Consider the following 17,871-nt stretch of genomic DNA (forward strand, 5'->3'; position numbering starts at 1 on the left):
TCCTATAGCCACACCCACTTCTATCCCAGTCCAACCCTCTCCGTAACCACTGACAACCACTAATCTGTTGTCCATTCCTAAATTCTGTCATTTCAAGAATGCTCTATAGGGCTTCCCTGGTGGCGCATTGGTTGAGAGTCCGCCTGCTGATGCAGGGGACACAGGTTCGTGCCCCGGTCCGGGAAGATCCCACATGCCGAGGAGAAGCTGCACCCGTGAGCCATGGCCGCTGAGCCTGCGCGTCCGGAGCCTGTGCTCCGCAGCAGGAGAGGCCACAACAGTGAGAGGCCCGCGTACCGCAAAAAAAAAAAAAAAAAAAAAAGAATGCTCTATAAGTGGGATCACACATTATGTAACCTTCTGGGATTGGCTCTGACAAAATTCAGCACAATTCTCTGGAGATTCATTCAGGATTTTGCATGTGTCAATACTTTGTTCCTTTTTTTATTGCTGAGTAGTGTTCTATGGTATGTAAGTACCACAGTTTATTTACCACTTACCCATGGAAGGACATCTGGATTGTTCCCGTTTGGAACTATTGTAATAAACATTCTTTTCCAAGTTTTCGTATGAATATGAATCTTCATTTCTCCGGGATAAATGCCCAGGAGTAAAACTGCTGAGTCATATAGCGGTTGCGCCCAGGAGTAAAACTGCTGAGTCATATAGCAGTTGCATGTTTAGTTTTTTAAGAAGCTGCCGAACTGTTTTCCATAGTGGCTATATCATTTTAGAGTCTCACCAGCAATGTTTGAGTGACCCATTTTCTCTGCCTCATTGCCAGCATTTTGCGTTGTTACAATTTTTTTTTTTTATTTTAACCATTCTGATAGGTCTGTGATAATATCTCTTTGTGGTTTTGTGTTTTCCGAATGGCTAATGATATTGAACACCTTTTCATGTGCTTATTTGCTATCTGCATATGCTCTTCAGTGAAATGTCTCTTCATGTCTTTTGCCCATGTCCTAATTGGTTTGTTTCCCTTTTTCAACTATTGAGTGTTGGGAGTTCTTTATATGTTCTCCATACTCTCCTTTGTCAAATATGTGGTTGGCAAATATTTTCTCCCACTCTGTAGCTTATCCTTTTAGCCTGTTAACCGTTTTTTGCAGAGCAAAAGTTTTGAATTTTAATGAAGTCTAATTTATAGATTTTTCCTTTTATGGATTATGGTTTTGGTGTCTAGTCTAAGAACTCTTCGCCTAGCCCTAGATCCTAAAGATTTCCTCCAATTTTTTCTGAATGTTTTATAGCTTTACATTTAAGTCCATGATTCATTTGGAGTTCATTTTTGTATAAGGTGTGAGGCTTAGATTGATGTTCATTTCCCCCCCCCATGGATGCCCAGTTGCTTCAGCACCATTTGTTGAAAAGGCCATCTTTCCTCCACTAAATTGCTTTTTCACCTTGGTCAGAAATCAGTTGAGCATATTTGGGTAGGTCTATTTCTGGGTTTCCTGTTTTATTCCATTGTTCCTATGTGTATGTCCCTTTGCCAGTATCACGTGGTCTTGATTTCTGTAGCTGTACAATAATTATTGAAATCTAGTGGACTTGTTTCCCCACTTTTATCTTCTTTTTCAAAGTTGTTTTAGCTATTGTACTTTCTTTGCCTTTCCATATATGTTTTAGAATAATTTTGTCTACATTTGTAAAAACCCTTGCTGGGATTTTTTTTTTTTTTTTTTTTTTTTTTTGTGGTACGCGGGCCTCTCACTGTTGTGGCCTCTCCCATTGCGGAGCACAGGCTCCGGACACGCAGGCTCAGCGGCCATGGCTCACAGGCCTAGCCGCTCCGCGGCATGTGGGATCTTCCCAGACCGGGGCACGAACCCGTGTCCCCTGCATCGGCAGGTGGACTCTCAACCACTGTGCCACCAGGGAAGCCTGCCTTGCTGGGATTTTGATAGATAGAAATTGTGTTAAATCTGAACGTCAATTTGGAGAAATGTACTATGTTGTGTCTTCCAATCCATGAACATGGTGTGCCTTTCCATTTAGGTTTTTTAAAATTTCTTTTATCAACATTATATAGTTTTCAGCATACATGTCCTGAACATGTTTTGTTAGATTCACACTTCTTTCATTTTTAAAAAAATGATTATAAATGGCATTGTGTTTTTATTTTCTATGCCCATGTGTTTATTTGCTAGTATACATGAGCAAATCAATTTTTGCATGTTCATCTTGTCAGGCATACCTTGGAGATATTGCAAGTTTAATTCCAGACCACTACAGTAAAGCAAATACTGCAATAAAGCGAGTCATATGAACTTTTTGGTTTCCTGGTGTATATAAAGGTTATGTTTACACCATACTGTAGTCTATTGGTGTGCAATAGCATTATGTCTAAAAAACTATGTAATACCTTAATTTAAAAATATTGCTAAAAAATGCTAACCATCATCTGAGCCTTCATCAGATCACTGATCACAGATCACCATAACAAATATAATCATAATGAAAGAGTTTGAAATAGTGCAAGAATTACCAAAACGTGACACAGAGACACAAAGTGAGCAAATGCTGTTGGAAAAATGGTGCCAATAGATTTGCTTGACAGAGGGTTGCCATAAACCTTCAATTTGTATAATATGCAATGTCCACAAAGCATAATATAGCAACATGCAATACAGTGAGGTACTCCTGTATTTTGTGACCTTGCCAGACTCACTTATTTGTCCCAGGAGTTTTTTCCTAAATTCCTTGGGATTTTCTATGTGGACAATCATGTCATCCAAATAGGGACAATTTTTTTCTTCCTTTTCAATCTGTATGCCTTTTTAAAGATTGAGATACAGTTAATGTACAGTATTATATAAGATACAGGTGTACAACATAATGCTTCACAATTTTTAAAGGTTATGCTCCATTTATAGTTATTATAAAATATTGGCTATACTCACTGTGTTGTACAGTATATCCTTGTAGCTTATTTACTTTATATGTAATAGCTTATACCTCTTAATCCCTGCCTCCTATCTTGCCCCTACCCCCTTCCCTCTCCCAACTGGTTACCACTAGTTTGTTCTCTATATCTGTGAGTCTGTTTCCTTTTTGTTATATTCACTAGTTTGTTTGATTTTAGATTCCACACATAAGTGATACCGTGCAGTATTTGTCTTTCTCCGACTTATTTCACTTAGCATAATGCCCTCTACATCCATCAATCTCTATGCCTTTTATATCCATTTCTTGCTTTATTTCCCTGACTAGAACTTCAGCACTATGTTGAATAAGTGGTGAGAGCAGACATCCTTGCCTTGTTCCTGATCTCAGGGGGAAAGCATTCAGCCTTTCAATATAAAGTGTAATGTTGGTGTTGGTCTTCTGTTGATGCGCTTTATCAGATTGAGGAAGTTCCCCCTCTCTTCCTATTTTTTTGAGTTTTTATCATGAATGGGTGTTGAAATGTGTCATATGTTTTTTTGCATTGATTGATAGGACCATGTGGTTTTTCTCCTTTAGCTTATTACTGTAGTTGATTACATTGATTTTTTTTAATATTGAATCAATTTCACATCTTTGGAATAAACTCCACTTGGTCATGTTATATAATTCTTTTTATATCTTGCTGAATTCTGTTTGTATTTTACATTTAAGTCCGTGATCCATTTTGAGTTACTTTTTGTAGGAGATTTTGTACAGATGTAAGAACAGTCCTGAAGAAGCTTTCCCCTTAAGAACATATTCAGGACTCAAGTTCCTGTATTCTACTTGCATTACGTGTCAGTACTCCAGCAGTAATTTTTCATTTCTATATCATGGGGTACTTTCAAGCTGAAGTGCCCAGACTCCTTTATAAATATTTATTACAGGGTCCTGCACTCATCAAAATGAAGGGAACAAGATGCTGAAAAACTCACGTCATAGAGAATCCACAGCATACCTTTATCTTATTCTCTTTTCTATAATCCTCTTTTTTGTCCTCCTTTCCTACTTTCTACTGTGAAAACTCACTTAACTTTTTAAATTGCATTTATTAGTCTGAATAAATGAATACACTGATTGAATGGAAAAAAAAATCAACAGGTTTTTACTGAGTTCCCATTATAGGCTAAGTACTCTGCCGAGTAACTGTTGGCCACACAGGACCCGAACATCAAGGTGCTCGGAGCTTAAAGGGGAGGAAGACATATGAGCAATTGAAATGTCAAAGATGAGTGAAGAAATGCCACAGAAAGCACGAGTTATTAAGGGAACAAGAGACAGGAGCACCAGCTCTATGGGAAGGTAGTAAAGGCCTTCCAGGAGAAGTGATATTTAACCTGACACTAAGAAAATATAGGAATTTTCCAGATAGATGAGGTGGGTGAAAGGCATTCTAGGAAGAAACGTCAGCTTGTGCGCAGACATGAAGTCATGCAATTATGTGGCACATTTGGAGAATAATAAGTAACCTGTTATGCACCTGTAATTTCTGTAAGACCAGGAATTCATGCTGTATCCTCAACATCTGGGATGATGCCTGTAGCATAGTAAGCACTAAATAAATATTTGTTGGATGGATGGCAGGAAGGAAACATAAATGAGACCAGGGAGATAAGAGAGGTTCAGTGAGAAAGAGCCTTGCTTAGTAAATGCCTACCATGAAGATTGAAAGAGGAATAGGAGGAGATTTTACTCATCGTCTGCTTGGGAAGAAACAACAAATACTAAAATATCTGTAATATGTTGTGAAAAAGAAAAATGACATGACGTGAAAAGTACATTAAAAGTATTATGATGGTTCAGAGGAAATAGAGGTCCATTTCAGCTGAGGGGATCAGAGAAGTTGTCTTTGGAGCTAGACTCTTTGGAGTTGCTTATACTTAGTTCTGAATTGTATGGTTCCCCCAAAAACACATACGTGAAGTTGGAGCAGAGAGTGTTGTGGCAGAAGAGCGATGTGAATTTGGAACTAGACTAGGTGGCTTTGCCTGCTCTGTCATACATTTATCAGCATTTTGTAGGCAGCCATTTATCAGCCTGCACCACTTCTTGCGAGCGGAACCTGACAGGCTCCGATGTTATCTGTAGCAAACACCTTTTTCTTGTTTATGAGAGTGTCTGCGTGTGTGTTTATGCTCGCACCTGCACACCAGTGATTTGAAGGCAGCTCTTTCTACAGAGACAAGCACTCAAGGGGGATACATCAACTGAAACACAAGCTTCAATACCTTTTAAAAATGCACCTTGCTACCCACACACTTTCATTATATGCCTGCACACACACACACAGATGCACACAGAGTTCTGTAAGTAGTGGCCTGGGCAAGATTTTAGGTGACTATAGTAGATGATACTTAGATTTATTTCCTCAGCTCTATCCTATACCTTAACCTTCACTTCCACCATGGCTCATCAGGTACCAGTTATATCCCCATGACCTTCTAGATTCTGTAAGGAGTTCATGTAAGAAAATGATTCATTAATTAGTCCAATACATACTTATTGATAACCACCTCTGTGCCAGGCACTATTCTAAACACTGAGGATGCAGCATGGGATAAAAAGAACCAATCCCTGCCCTCTAGGAGTTTACATCCTGGGCGGTGGGTAGAATCAACAAAAATGTGCTGTTTTAGGTGGCGTAAGTGCTAGTGAGATCAGTATAGCAGAGTAAGCAGGAGAGTGTGAGGGTTGGGTGGTCAGGAAAATGGTCTGTCCAGTAATGTGACACTTGAATAGTGACTTGAAGGAAAAAATAAGCAATGGGACTGTCTGGGGCAGGAGTATTCCAGGCAGGGGGAACAACCAGAGCAAAGACCCCGAGGCAGGATTGTGTGGCCAGTGTGGCAAGAGCAGAACGGGCAAGGTGGAGAGTGGCAGGAGGTGAGGAGAGCTGTGGGATGAGGGACTGTCATACTAGGCCCACTGGCCATTGTGAGGACTTTGGCTTTTACTCTGAGTGAGACAGAAAGCCAGTGGAGACTTGGTGCAGAGAAGTGGCATGCTCTGATTTGCATCAGCACCCGTGTTGAGAATAGATTGCAGGATGAAAGCATAGAAGCAGGAAGACGACCAAATGGTGGATTCAATCAAGTGAGTTAACAGTGGAGGTGTGAAGAAGTGACCAGGTCATAGATGTATATTGAACTGTTTGGACCGACAGGATCTGCTGTTGGGTTAGATGTGGAATGGGAAAGAAAGGAGTTGATGATGACATCAAGATTTTTGGTCTGAGCAACTGGAAGGCTGGAGCTGCTTGTAACTGAGATGGGAAAGATTGCAGGAAGAACAGGCTTGGAGGACGTCAAGAGCTCAGTTTTGAGCACCTTAAGTTTGAGATGCCTATTAGTGAGGAGTTGAATGTAAGACTCTAGAGTTCAATAGACTGGTCTGGGTTGGAGATATAAATTTAGGAATTGCAGCAGTTAGATGCCTTGCAAAGCTGTAAAGTGGAATAAAATAACCTAGGTAGTGGGTATAGAAAGAGAAGAGTCTGAGAACCGAGCACTGGGGCGTTCTAACATTTAGAGATCAGGGAGATGAGAAGGAACTAGCACTGAGTGAGCACTGAAGCCAAGTGAAGAAGGTGCTTCGAAGAGAATGGAATAATAAACTGTTATCAGATGTTGCTGAGAGATCAAGTGAAATGCAAATGTTGCAGTCTTTAAGACCTCTGTTGAGTTATTTTAGTGGGGGGTGGGGGGAGCCGGGGGAAGGCTGATTAGACTGCTTCCAAGAAAAGAATGGGAGGAGAGGAAACAATGATTAGTACTATAGAAAACTCTTTGAGGTTTTACTGTACAGAGGAGCAGAAAACTGGGCCATTGCTGGAAGGGAATGTGGGATCAAGTCAAGCTTCTCGTTTTTTTGCTTGGTTGGGAGAAGTTGGGGTCCTGATGGGAATGATCCTAGGAGGGAGGGAAAATGCAGTGATTCCAGAGATACAGTGATGTCCACATGTAGGTGAGAGGGGATGCTCAAGTGGAAGAAGGTTGGCCTTAGACTGGGTGAACTGTCCATGCTCCCTAGTAACAAACTACTTTGCTACAAATGCAGACAGATTGGTAAATTTGGTGATGGAACATGTGTAGATTCTCTTTTGCTTGCTTGTATTTTCTCATACCAAAGAGTAGAGGTGTTGGAGGTTTAAAGAGAGGGAAGTTCGGGGCTTCCCTGGTGGCGCAGCGGTTAAGGATCCGCCTGCCAATGCAGGGGACATGGGTTTGAGCCCTGGTCCGGGAGGATCCCACATGCCGTGGAACAACTAAGCCCGTCCCCGACAACTACTGAGCCTGCGCTCTAGAGCCCGCGAGCCACAACTACTGAGCCCGCGCGCCTAGAGCCTGTGCTCCGCAACAAGAGAAGCCACCTCAATGAGAAGCCCGCACACTGCAACGAAGAGTAGCCCTTGCTCGCCGCAACTAGAGAAAGCCCACGTGCAACAACGAGGACCCAATGCAACCAAAATAAATAAATAAATAAATAAATTTTAAAAATAAAATTAAAAAATAAAGAGAGAGAAGTTCAAAGACTGTTGCCAAAGAGCAAGAGAAAATCATGGACCAGGTAAATGTAATAGGACTGTCAGGCAGCATAAGGGCTCACTTGAATTTAAAGTGAGAGCAGCCAACGTAGTTGTATGATTTTCTCCAACGACATACAGCTGAATGGGAACAGGCAGAGTAGGATGAGCATTAGACTTAGCCAGGGGTTGTGGTTTCCCAGATAAAGGAGAGAAATGGAGAAAAAAAGCAAGGGAATGATGATAATGATGGATCACAGGAGCAAGTTAGGTAGGGAAGGAAGTGAGGACAGGGATAGAAGGTGAGAGTGCAAGGTGGCAGGATTAACGGAGTGAAGGTCCCAGTAGGATGTAACGAATTGTGATGACGGTCTGATCCTTGGCATTTGCAGTGCTTTAGGGTTGTACACATAGTGCTTTGTGTGTGTTTGCATAGTATAAACCCTATAAGGTAGGTAGGACAGGCAGTGGTGATGTTGACTCTCATGCTATAGATGAAGCAGGATCCAAAGAAGTAAATGACTTTATCTAAAAATCACACATTAAGTCAGTGGTAAAGCATAGACTCAACCCAAGCCTCTGTTTTATATGTGATGTCTTTCTACCACTTTGTGTGGTGTCTGCTCACAGATTACTCAGTCTCATTGAAGAGATGGAACGTAGAAGACAACATCAGGGAATATGTAATCTAGTGTTAAATTCTATAGTATGACAGGATGTGAGGAGTTTATTCATTCAGTAATGTATATTGAGTACTTAGTGTGTGCAGGGCTCTATTATAAGTACTAGGGATATAGCAGTGAATGAGATGGGGAAATCCTGAAGTTATGCTTCAGAGAAGTTTTAGAAGGGTTTCTATGTGATTTTTCCAAGGCATCATGATTTGGTAAAAAGCACAGTGTACTGAAAGTTAGGAAACTTGTTTCTCTGCTACTTGCTGTGTGTGACATTGTTGCTTCAACTCACCATGTCTTATTGGGGGACCCCATCCATAAACTGAGATGTTACAGTTTTGCAAGTCCCACCCTGACTAAAAGGTGCATCTGAGTCTGTATTCTACCTTAATGGAATAATTGCTCTAAAGTGTTTTAGTCCTCATCAGATTTCCTGACCTAAAAAGTGGGAATGCCACATCTCTTCTCATAGTGATAAGACCCTGTTTCCATAGTGAAATGCTGCACTAACACGCATTCTAGTCATCCTTCATTTTTGAAACTCTGGGGAAATAAGAAACGGAGATAGAGGCTCCGTGCTCAGCCTGCAGGTGCAACAGTCCCCACCCTTAACCTGGTGACATCTGAGGACCTGTGAAAAGCTTTGAAGTAACTAATGACTTTCCACCCTCTTCTTACTCCTTCCTGTTCAGGCCTGGAAGAAACGCTGGTTTATCCTGCGGAGTGGGCGGATGAGCGGTGACCCAGATGTTCTGGAATACTACAAGAATGATCACTCCAAGAAGCCCCTGCGCATCATCAACCTGAACTTCTGCGAGCAGGTGGATGCAGGCCTGACCTTCAACAAGAAGGAGCTGCAGGATAGTTTTGTGTTTGACATCAAGACCAGCGAGCGCACCTTTTACCTGGTGGCCGAGACGGAGGAGGACATGAATAAGTGGGTCCAGAGCATCTGCCAGATCTGTGGCTTCAATCAGGCTGAGGAGAGCACAGGTATGGGAACAAACACGGATCTTTCTCAGAAGGGGCCAGGCACTTCCTGGGAGGGGCTGGGCAGCTGGGGCTAGGATGATGGCCCTCATATTCCTTGAACCAGGAGAACAACCTGTAGCTAAAGGCTTTCCTCTGGGGCAGAGGAGTAGTAGGCAAAGGGTAAGAGTGTGAAGGGGTAGCCAAATATAGAGGGCCTCCTAGCACTACATATGCTCAAGTGGGAAACAGATATGTTGGGGTTATGATGAAGCTCGAGGTACTTGATGGTGTTTCTTCACCATCAGCTCAGCTCTCTAGCTCTTTGTGCCCTGTTAACTGTCAGCCATCCCATGGGCAACTCACACCTTTATCCCTTCTCTGATGCATCTCTGTCCGTTCCTGCCATCTATTTCAGACCATCCTGCACAGTTATCCTTGCCACTTTTTTTTGGCAGGGGGAGGTTTGGGACCCCTTGTGATTATTATTGATGTATAATCCAGTGTTCATTATATTTACTTGGGAAGGGACAGTCAAGAGGGGGAAATTCTGATTTGTGTTGGGTTTTGTTAACCTTCAAAAAAAAAAAGGTAGCTCAACTTTTCAAAATAAAAGTTTTAAATTGCAGAAACGCTCTTTGACATTTGTTGGGGCTCATCCTCAACTCTGGGATGATTGAGGAGTAGGGTTTTTTTGAGGCAGATGGAGACCCTAAATTAGTAGTTTCCTGAGCCTGGTTACATATCAGAAGTAGAAGAACATTTTTTAAATGCTGATGCCAAGGGCCCGTATCAAATCAGTTAACCAAGAACCTCAGGGGTGGGACCTAGGCATTAGTGTCTTTTGAAAACTTCATTCTAAGTAGCAAGGGTCTGGGGCTCAGCGTCCGTTTTCTGTACATAAGTGAAGGCCTCATACAGTCTCTGATTCATATACCTGTTTTCTAAATTTTTTACAGCCCTTTAAAACAAAAACCATTCCTAGCTCATCAGCAACATCGTCCTCATCTGGGAATCTGTTAGAAATGCAAATTCTTGGGCCCCACTCCAGACTTACTGAATCAGAAACTCTGGGCGTGGAGCCCAGCAATCTGTGTTTTGATCAGCCTGCCAGGTGATCTGATGCACAGTTAAGTTTGAGAACCGCTGGTTTAGATGCTTGCTGCTCAGAGTGGGGTTTGTGGACCAGCAGCGTCAACCTCTCCTGGGAACTTGTTAGAAATGCAGAAGACTTCCACCCAGACTTACAGAATCAGAATCTGCATATCTTTAAAACTTCTTATTCTGAAATAATGTTACAGTTACAGAAGAGTTGCAAAAATTGTACAGCAAGTTCCCATATGTCTTTCATTCAGCTTTCCCTGATGTTAACATCTTGCTTAACCAGGTATAGTGGTCAAAACTGAGCAGTTAACATTGATTGGTACAGTACTATTCACTGCAGTGTATTGGCATTTCACCTGTTTTTCACCAGTGTCTTTATTCTGTTCAGGATTCAATCCAGGATAGCACATTAGATTTGGTGGTTCTGTCTCCAGGGCTCCTCCAATCTGTGATGACAGTTCCTCAGTCTGTCTTGTCTTGTTTGACCTTGACACTTTTAAAGAGTACTGGTTAGGGGGCTTCCCTGGTGGTGCAGTGGTTGGGAGTCCGCCTGCCGATGCAGGGGACACGGGTTCGTGCCCTGGTCCGGGAGGATCCCACATGCCACAGAGTGGCTGGGCCCGTGAGCCATGGCCACTGAGCCTGCATGTCCGGAGCCTGTGCTCCGTAGCGGGAGAGGCCGCAACAGTGAGAGGCCTGCGTACTGCAAAAAAAAAAAAAAAAAAAAAGTACTGGTTAGGTATTTTGTAGAATGTCCCTCCATTTGGTGTTTTCTCATGATTAGATTGAAGTTTTGGGGAGACTTCCACAGAGGTGATGTGCCTTTTTCTGCACATTGTATCAGGGGGCACATGGTGTCAATACGTCTTATTACTGGTCATGTTAACCTTGATCACTTGATTAAGGTAGTATCTGCCAAGTTCCTCCACTGTAAAACTACTATCTTTGCTTTTGTAATTAATAAATAGTTTGGAGGAAATACTTTAATCATGTGCAAATATCCAATTCTCCTTAAACTTTTGTGCACTAATTTTAGCATTTATCAGTGGATCGTGCTTACAACCATTATTACTGTGGTATTCTAGTGAATTTTTCTATTTCCCTCAGAATCCACATTTTATTAAGATCCCTAGGTGATTGTATGCACGTTAAAGTTTGAGAAGCTCTGGTCTGGATTATTTGTCCACAAACCTGGTGCCTCATCAGAATCACCCTAAAAACTTTTATCTAACTTACAGGTACTAATTCAGTAGATCTGGCTTAGGGCTGAGGAATCAATAGTGTTAAGAGATTCCTCCTATAGAATGGGAGGAATTATTTCCAAATCATATCTGATGAGGGTCTAGTATCTAGAATATAAGAAGAATTCTGACAACTCAATAACAACAAGAAAAAGACAAATGACCTCATTTAAAATTGGGCGAAGGATCTGAATAGACATTTCTCCAGAGAAGATGTACAAATGACCAGTAAGCCCATGGAAAGATGTTGAACATCATTAATCATTAGGAAGATGCAAAGCAATACCACTAGCACTTCACACCCACTAGGATGGCTGCAATCAATATATGGACAATGATAACTGTTGGCAAGAATGTGGAGAAGAAACATACATTGCCCATACATTCCACCTCATACATTGCTGGTGGGAAAGTAAAATGGTACAGCTACTGGAGAACACAGTGTGTCAGTTTTTTAAAACCTTAAACCTATGATCCAGCAATTCCACTCCTAGGCATATACTCAAGAGAAATGAAAATATGTTCACACAAAAATTTATAGACGAATGTTCATAGAAACGCTACTCATAATAACCAAAATGTGGGCACAACCCAAACGTCCATTAATGAATAAACAAGATGTACGTGTAGCGGAGTGCATGTGTAGTGAGCACTTTTAAGATCTGCTCTCTTAGCAACTTTCAAGTCTACATTTGTTACAGTATTGTTAACTACAGTCACCATGCTATATATTACATCCCTAGGATTTATTCATTTTATAACTGGAAGTTTGTGCCCTTTGATCCTTACGCATTTCCCCTGCCCCACCCTTGCCCCTGAAAACCACCAATCTATTCTCTGTTTCTATGAGTCTGGTTAGTTTAGATTCTGCATGTAGGTGAGACTATACAGTTTTTGTCCTTCTCTGTCTGACTTATTTCACTTAGTGTAATGGCCTGAAGGTTCATCCATGTTGTCACAAATGGCAGGATTACCTTCATTTTATGGCTGAATTATATATAATATATATATATATACACACACACACACACACACACACTATATACATGTGTGTGTGTGTGTCTATAGAATGTGTGTGTGTGTGTATATATATATATATATATATAATGTGATTTTTTAAATATATAGTCACATTTTCTTTATCCATTCATTCTTCAGTGGACCTTTAGGTTGTTTCCATGTCATGCCTACTGTAAGTAATGCTGAAATGAACATGAGGGAGCAGATATCTCTTCCAGATAGTATATTCAATTCCTTCAGTGATATATCCAGAAGTGGCATTGCTGGGTCATATGGTAGTTCTATTTTTAACTTTTTGAATAAATTCCATACTGTTTTGCATAGTGGCTGTACCGATTTATATTCCTACCTACAGTGCACAAGGGTTCCCTTTTCTCCACATCTTTGCTCACACTTACCTCATATCTTTTTGACAATAGCCATTTAACAGGTGTGAAGTGATATCTCATTGTGGTTTTGATTTGATTTACATTCCCCTGATGATTAGTGATGTTGAGCACCTTTTCAGGTAGCTGTTTGCCATTTGAATATCTTCTTTGGAAAAAGGTCTGTTCAGGTTCTTTGCCCATTTTTTAATCAGGTTATTTGAGTTTTTGCTATTGAGTTATATGAGTTCCTTATATATTTTTGATATTAATCCCTTATCAGACATGAAGTTTGCAAATATTTTCTCCCATTCCTTAGGTTGCCTTTTCATTTTATTGATTGTTTCTTTTGCTGTGCAGAAGCTTTTTAGTTTAATGTAGTCCCACTTATTTACTTTTGCCTTTCTTGCTTGTGCTTTTGGTGTTATATCCAAAAAATCATTGCCAAGACCAGTGTCAAAGAACTTTTCCTCTGTGTTTTCTTTTAGGATTTTTATGGTTTCAGGTCTTACATCTTTTATGCATTTCAAGTTAATTTTTATGCATTGTGTAAGATAGGGTTTTTTTGTTTGTTTTGTTTTATTTATTTTGGGCTGCATTGGGTCTTTGTTGTTGCATGCGGGCTTTCTCTAGTTGCGGTGAGAGGGGGCTACTCTTTGTTGCGGTGCACAGGCTTCTCATTGTGGTGGCTTCTCTTGTTGTGGAACATGGGCTCTAGGCTCACAGGCTTCAGTAGTTGTGGCATGCAGGCTCAGTAGTTGTGGCTTGCAGGCTCTAGAGCGCAGGCTCAGTAGTTGCGGCATGCAGGCTTAGTAGCTCCACAGCATGTGGAATCTTCCTGGCCAGGGCTCGAGCCCATGTTCCCTGCATCAGCAGGCAGATTTTTAACCACTGCACCACCAGGGAAGTCCTAAGATAGGGTTTTTGTTTGTTTGTTTGTTTGTTATTTTAACATCTTTATTAGAGTATAATTGCTTTATGATGGTGTGTTAGTTTCTGCTTTATAACAAAGTGAAGCAGCTATACATATACATATATCCCCATATCCCCTCCCTCTTGCGTCTGCCTCCCACCCTCCCTATGCCACCCCTCCAGGTGGTCACAAAGCACCTAGCTGATCTCCCTGTGCTATGTGGCTGCTTCCCACTAGCTATCTATTTTGGTAGTATATATAAGTCCATGCCACTCTCTCACTTTGTCCCAGCTTACCTTTCCCCCTCCCTGTGTCCTCAAGTCCATTCTCTACATCTGCGTCTTTATTCCTGTCCTGCCCCTAGGTTCTTCATAACCTTTTTTTTTCTTTAGATTCCATATGTATGTGTTAGCATACGGTATTTGCTTTTCTCTTTCTGACTTACTTCACTCTGTATGACAGACTCTAGGTCCATCCACCTCACTACAAATAACTCAATTTTGTTTCTTTTTATGGCTGAGTAATATTCCATTGTATATATGTGCCACATCTTCTTTATCCATTCATCTGTTGATGGACACTTAGGTTGCTTCCATGTCCTGGCTATTGTAAAAAGAGCTGCAGTGAACATTGTGGTACATGACTCTTTTTGAATTATGGTCTTCTCAGGGTATATGCCCAGTAATGGGATTGCTGAGTTGTATGGTAGTTCTTTTTTTAGTTTTAAAGAACCTCCATACTGTTCTCCATAGTGGTTGTACCAAGATAGGGTTTTAATTCCATTCTTTTGCATGTGAATATCCAGTTTTCCCAACATCACTTTTTAAATTTATTTATTTAGGCTCCACTGGGTCATAGTTGTGGCATGCGGGATCTTTTAGTTGCAGCATGTGGACTTCTCAGTTGCAGCATGGGGGCTCTTAGTTGCGGCATGCATGCAGGATCTAGTTCCCCAACCAGGGATTGAACTCAGGCCCCCTGCACTGGGAGTGTGGAGTCCTACCCACTGGAACATCAGGGAAGTCCCCCAACACAGTTTATTGAAAAGACTTTTCTCCTTTGAGTATTTTTGGCTCCCTTGTCAAATAATGACCATATATTGGGGCTCTCTATTCTGTTCCTTTGGTCTATGTGTCTGTTTTTCTGCCAGTACCATACTGTTTTGATTACTATAGCTTTGTAATATACTTTGACATCAGGGAGTGTGATGCTTCCAACTTTGTTCTTCTTTCTCCAGATTGCTTTGGCTATTTGGCATGTTTTGTGGTTTCATATGAATTTTAGGATTTTTTTTTTCTATTTCTGTAAAAATGCCATTGGAATCTTGATAGGAATTGCACTGAATGTATAGATGGTTTTGAATAGTATGGACATTTTAACAATGTAAATTCTTCAAATCCATGAACACAAGATATCTTTCCACTTATTTGTGTTGAAGTTCTTAATTTTTGATCATGGAGCCCTGCATTTTCAGTTTGTACTGAGCTCTGCAAATTATGTAGCTGATTGTGCCTGGGCTAGATGTCCTGCCCTAGGAATTATGTGATCTTCCTTGAGGAAGGATTATGAGCCCCCATTTTACTCTTAAGTTCTTTGGTATAATTTTTGCTTCCCGTGTGGACTTTTTTGTTTTCCCCCCCAAATCTTTGTTATTTTAGGCTTTATGGATTTTGTTTTTGTTTTTCATTTTATTTTATTCCTGATAAAGAAATAAAATACTCATGCAAAAAAAAAAAGAACAAAATAAGAAAGGAATGTTTAAAAAGTGGGAGAAAGAACCCATAGACCCCCTAGTCTCAAAGCTTTCATAAATGTGAGAAATAAGTCCAAGGAATACGTCAGCTTTTTAGGAAATAGGTATAATGGGGTGGAGGAGGAACCAGAAAGCAAATTGCTTTTAAGAACTATTCCCTTGTGGGATTAGAGGTGTCCCTACCAAGAAAAACATATCCTTGAGATGTAGCAAAAATTACTCTTGGTGCAAATATCTTTTTTAAAAATCACATATTTCAAAAATAGTTATTTTCTGAATCCCTACTTTTACTATATAGAATTTAAGTATAATTCAAATTCAGATATGTAGAACTACATCATCTGGGCTTGCTTTCTTTGGTGGGAATATTTATTCATTCATACATTGTTCATTTACTCATTCATTCATCAAATCTTCATGGAGCACTCATTCTGTGAGAGTCCCTATCATAATCACTGAGGCTACAGACTGTAAAGATGAACCATAGAGTTCCAGCCCTCAGACATCATAGTCTAGTGGAGGGGACAGACATAACCAGACAGTCACAGGGAAATTCTGTAACAGAGGCATCACCAAGGATGGAAGCACCAGCCCATGCACCACCGTCTCAGTGAGGGAAGAAAAGGAGGGGAAGTATTAAGGGGGTGACAAATAATCAAGTCAGTATTTTTCAACAGCTTTGTCTATTAAACAGTATATTCCCTTTAACTTTTAACTTCTTTTTTAAGGGATTATTTTATTAGATGTCTAGTAGTTTAATTACCAGAGCAAGGGTATTATTTGTCTCTGATAGAGGTTTAGGATTTTTTGTGAGATCTTTCTGATGAAGACAAATGGCCTTTTCTTCCCTCTCATAGGAGAATCTGGTATGTAAAAAGATTCAGCCACATAATAGGTTGTGTTGTAATTTAGAAGCTGTCTTGAAAGTATATATATTATATCTATAAAACCCTCAGGTAAGGAATGAGAGATTAATCACCCAAGTCAGTGTTTCTTTTCACTGAGAATCAGGATCTGAGGGAAAGCAGGAAGGAAGTTAACATTTGACTACCTCCTTTTGCTTAAGTACTTTATTTCATTTAATCACTTTTATCAACTGTTTCTGTTTTTTTCAAATAAAGAAACTGAGTGTTTCTTCCCTGTCTAGCACTCCAGGACTAAAACTCTTCTCTGAACCCAGCCTTGGCTGGATTCAGATGGGCTATCCAACTCTCATCTGCCTGAGATTCTTCCTAAATACAACTGCTGCTCTCCTTTTTCTGAGGCTTGCTGAGAACAATCCAATCACCTGGGTGTTAGCGTCGGCACCTGCCTTATGTGAGGAGCATCCTGTACTGATATCTCACCTTCAGTGGCCACAAAAGGAAATTATAGGAGCTGTGTATTGAGCATCTACTCTATGTAAAATAAGGACTTTACATAAATTCTCACTAAAAATTCATAGTCATCCTCTGAGGTAGCAACAATTTTGACTCAAGGTCACACACAGCTAGAAAATGGTGGAGCCAGGATTCTAGTCTAACCCAGGTCTGACTGTGCATTATAATATGCTGTCTCTTTGTCCTGGACCTCCTGGAATATGAAAATCTGCCAGAACCAAGCCCCGATAGTTTCGCCCCTGTGGACACCATGTATTAGATTGGAAGCACTCCTTGACCCCTTCCACCAGAGTCCTACAGCTGGCTCAGTTTTCCCTCCTCACCAACCCATATTGCTGAAATCCTTGGGCTCGAATATTCCAAGAATTTAGTAACTTCTAGAGCTTTCATCCAGCCATTAGGCTGGATTGGTGAGTCTGTAGGCTGGGGACGAGGAAGCCTGAACTCACATCACAACTCTGGGGTGATGTGAACAAGTCACTTTATTGAGGTCTTAGTTTCCTTTCTTCAAATAGAGAGAAAAATCCTCTTTTCACTCAGTAATTCTGCTTCTCTATGGGTTCATCAACGCAGACCTTAGACCACTGGCAGCCCCTCAAGTTTCATATTTCCCAAAGGAATATTCACACTGTATTCTATGTAGAGGTATCTGCTGGAGCTGTGCAGTCCATACCCCTGCTTGCTGTTGGTCCTGTAGAAATTTCTTCCCATGGGGAGCCTCCTTCAAGCAGATACTCCTTCTTTCCTTTCTTTTTTTAAAAGAGTTGTGATGGGACCCGTAAAAAAAAAACTTGTGTTTTTCACTTTTAGCTGGAAGCGGTTCTATAGCAGATGGAGTCTTTTTTTAATCCTTCTTGCCACCCCCGGCTTCTTCTTTCTGCTGCCACTCTCCAATTTCTCACGTATTCCAGCCAAAAATGCCTAGGATAAAACCTGTCTAGGATCAAGACCAGACCAGGAGTGACACTGAGTTTGAATATCGACACAAGGGTGGAAGAAA

The 17,871-nt window shown here is 40.9% G+C and overlaps 1 protein-coding gene across 1 annotated transcript in view; it reads left to right on the plus strand.

Annotated features, from left to right (window-relative positions):
* Window positions 1–17,871, plus strand: part of GAB2 (GRB2 associated binding protein 2) — a 174,400-nt gene that overhangs the window by 112,243 nt on the left and 44,286 nt on the right. The window contains exon 2 of the mRNA XM_082659670.1: window positions 8,820–9,120. Coding sequence (XP_082515796.1) covers window positions 8,820–9,120 — 301 coding nt within the window. The remainder of the gene's footprint in view (window positions 1–8,819; window positions 9,121–17,871) is intronic.

This window comes from Grampus griseus (genome assembly GCF_964374135.1).
Source record: "Grampus griseus genome assembly, chromosome: 8".
NCBI lineage: Eukaryota > Metazoa > Chordata > Mammalia > Artiodactyla > Delphinidae > Grampus > Grampus griseus.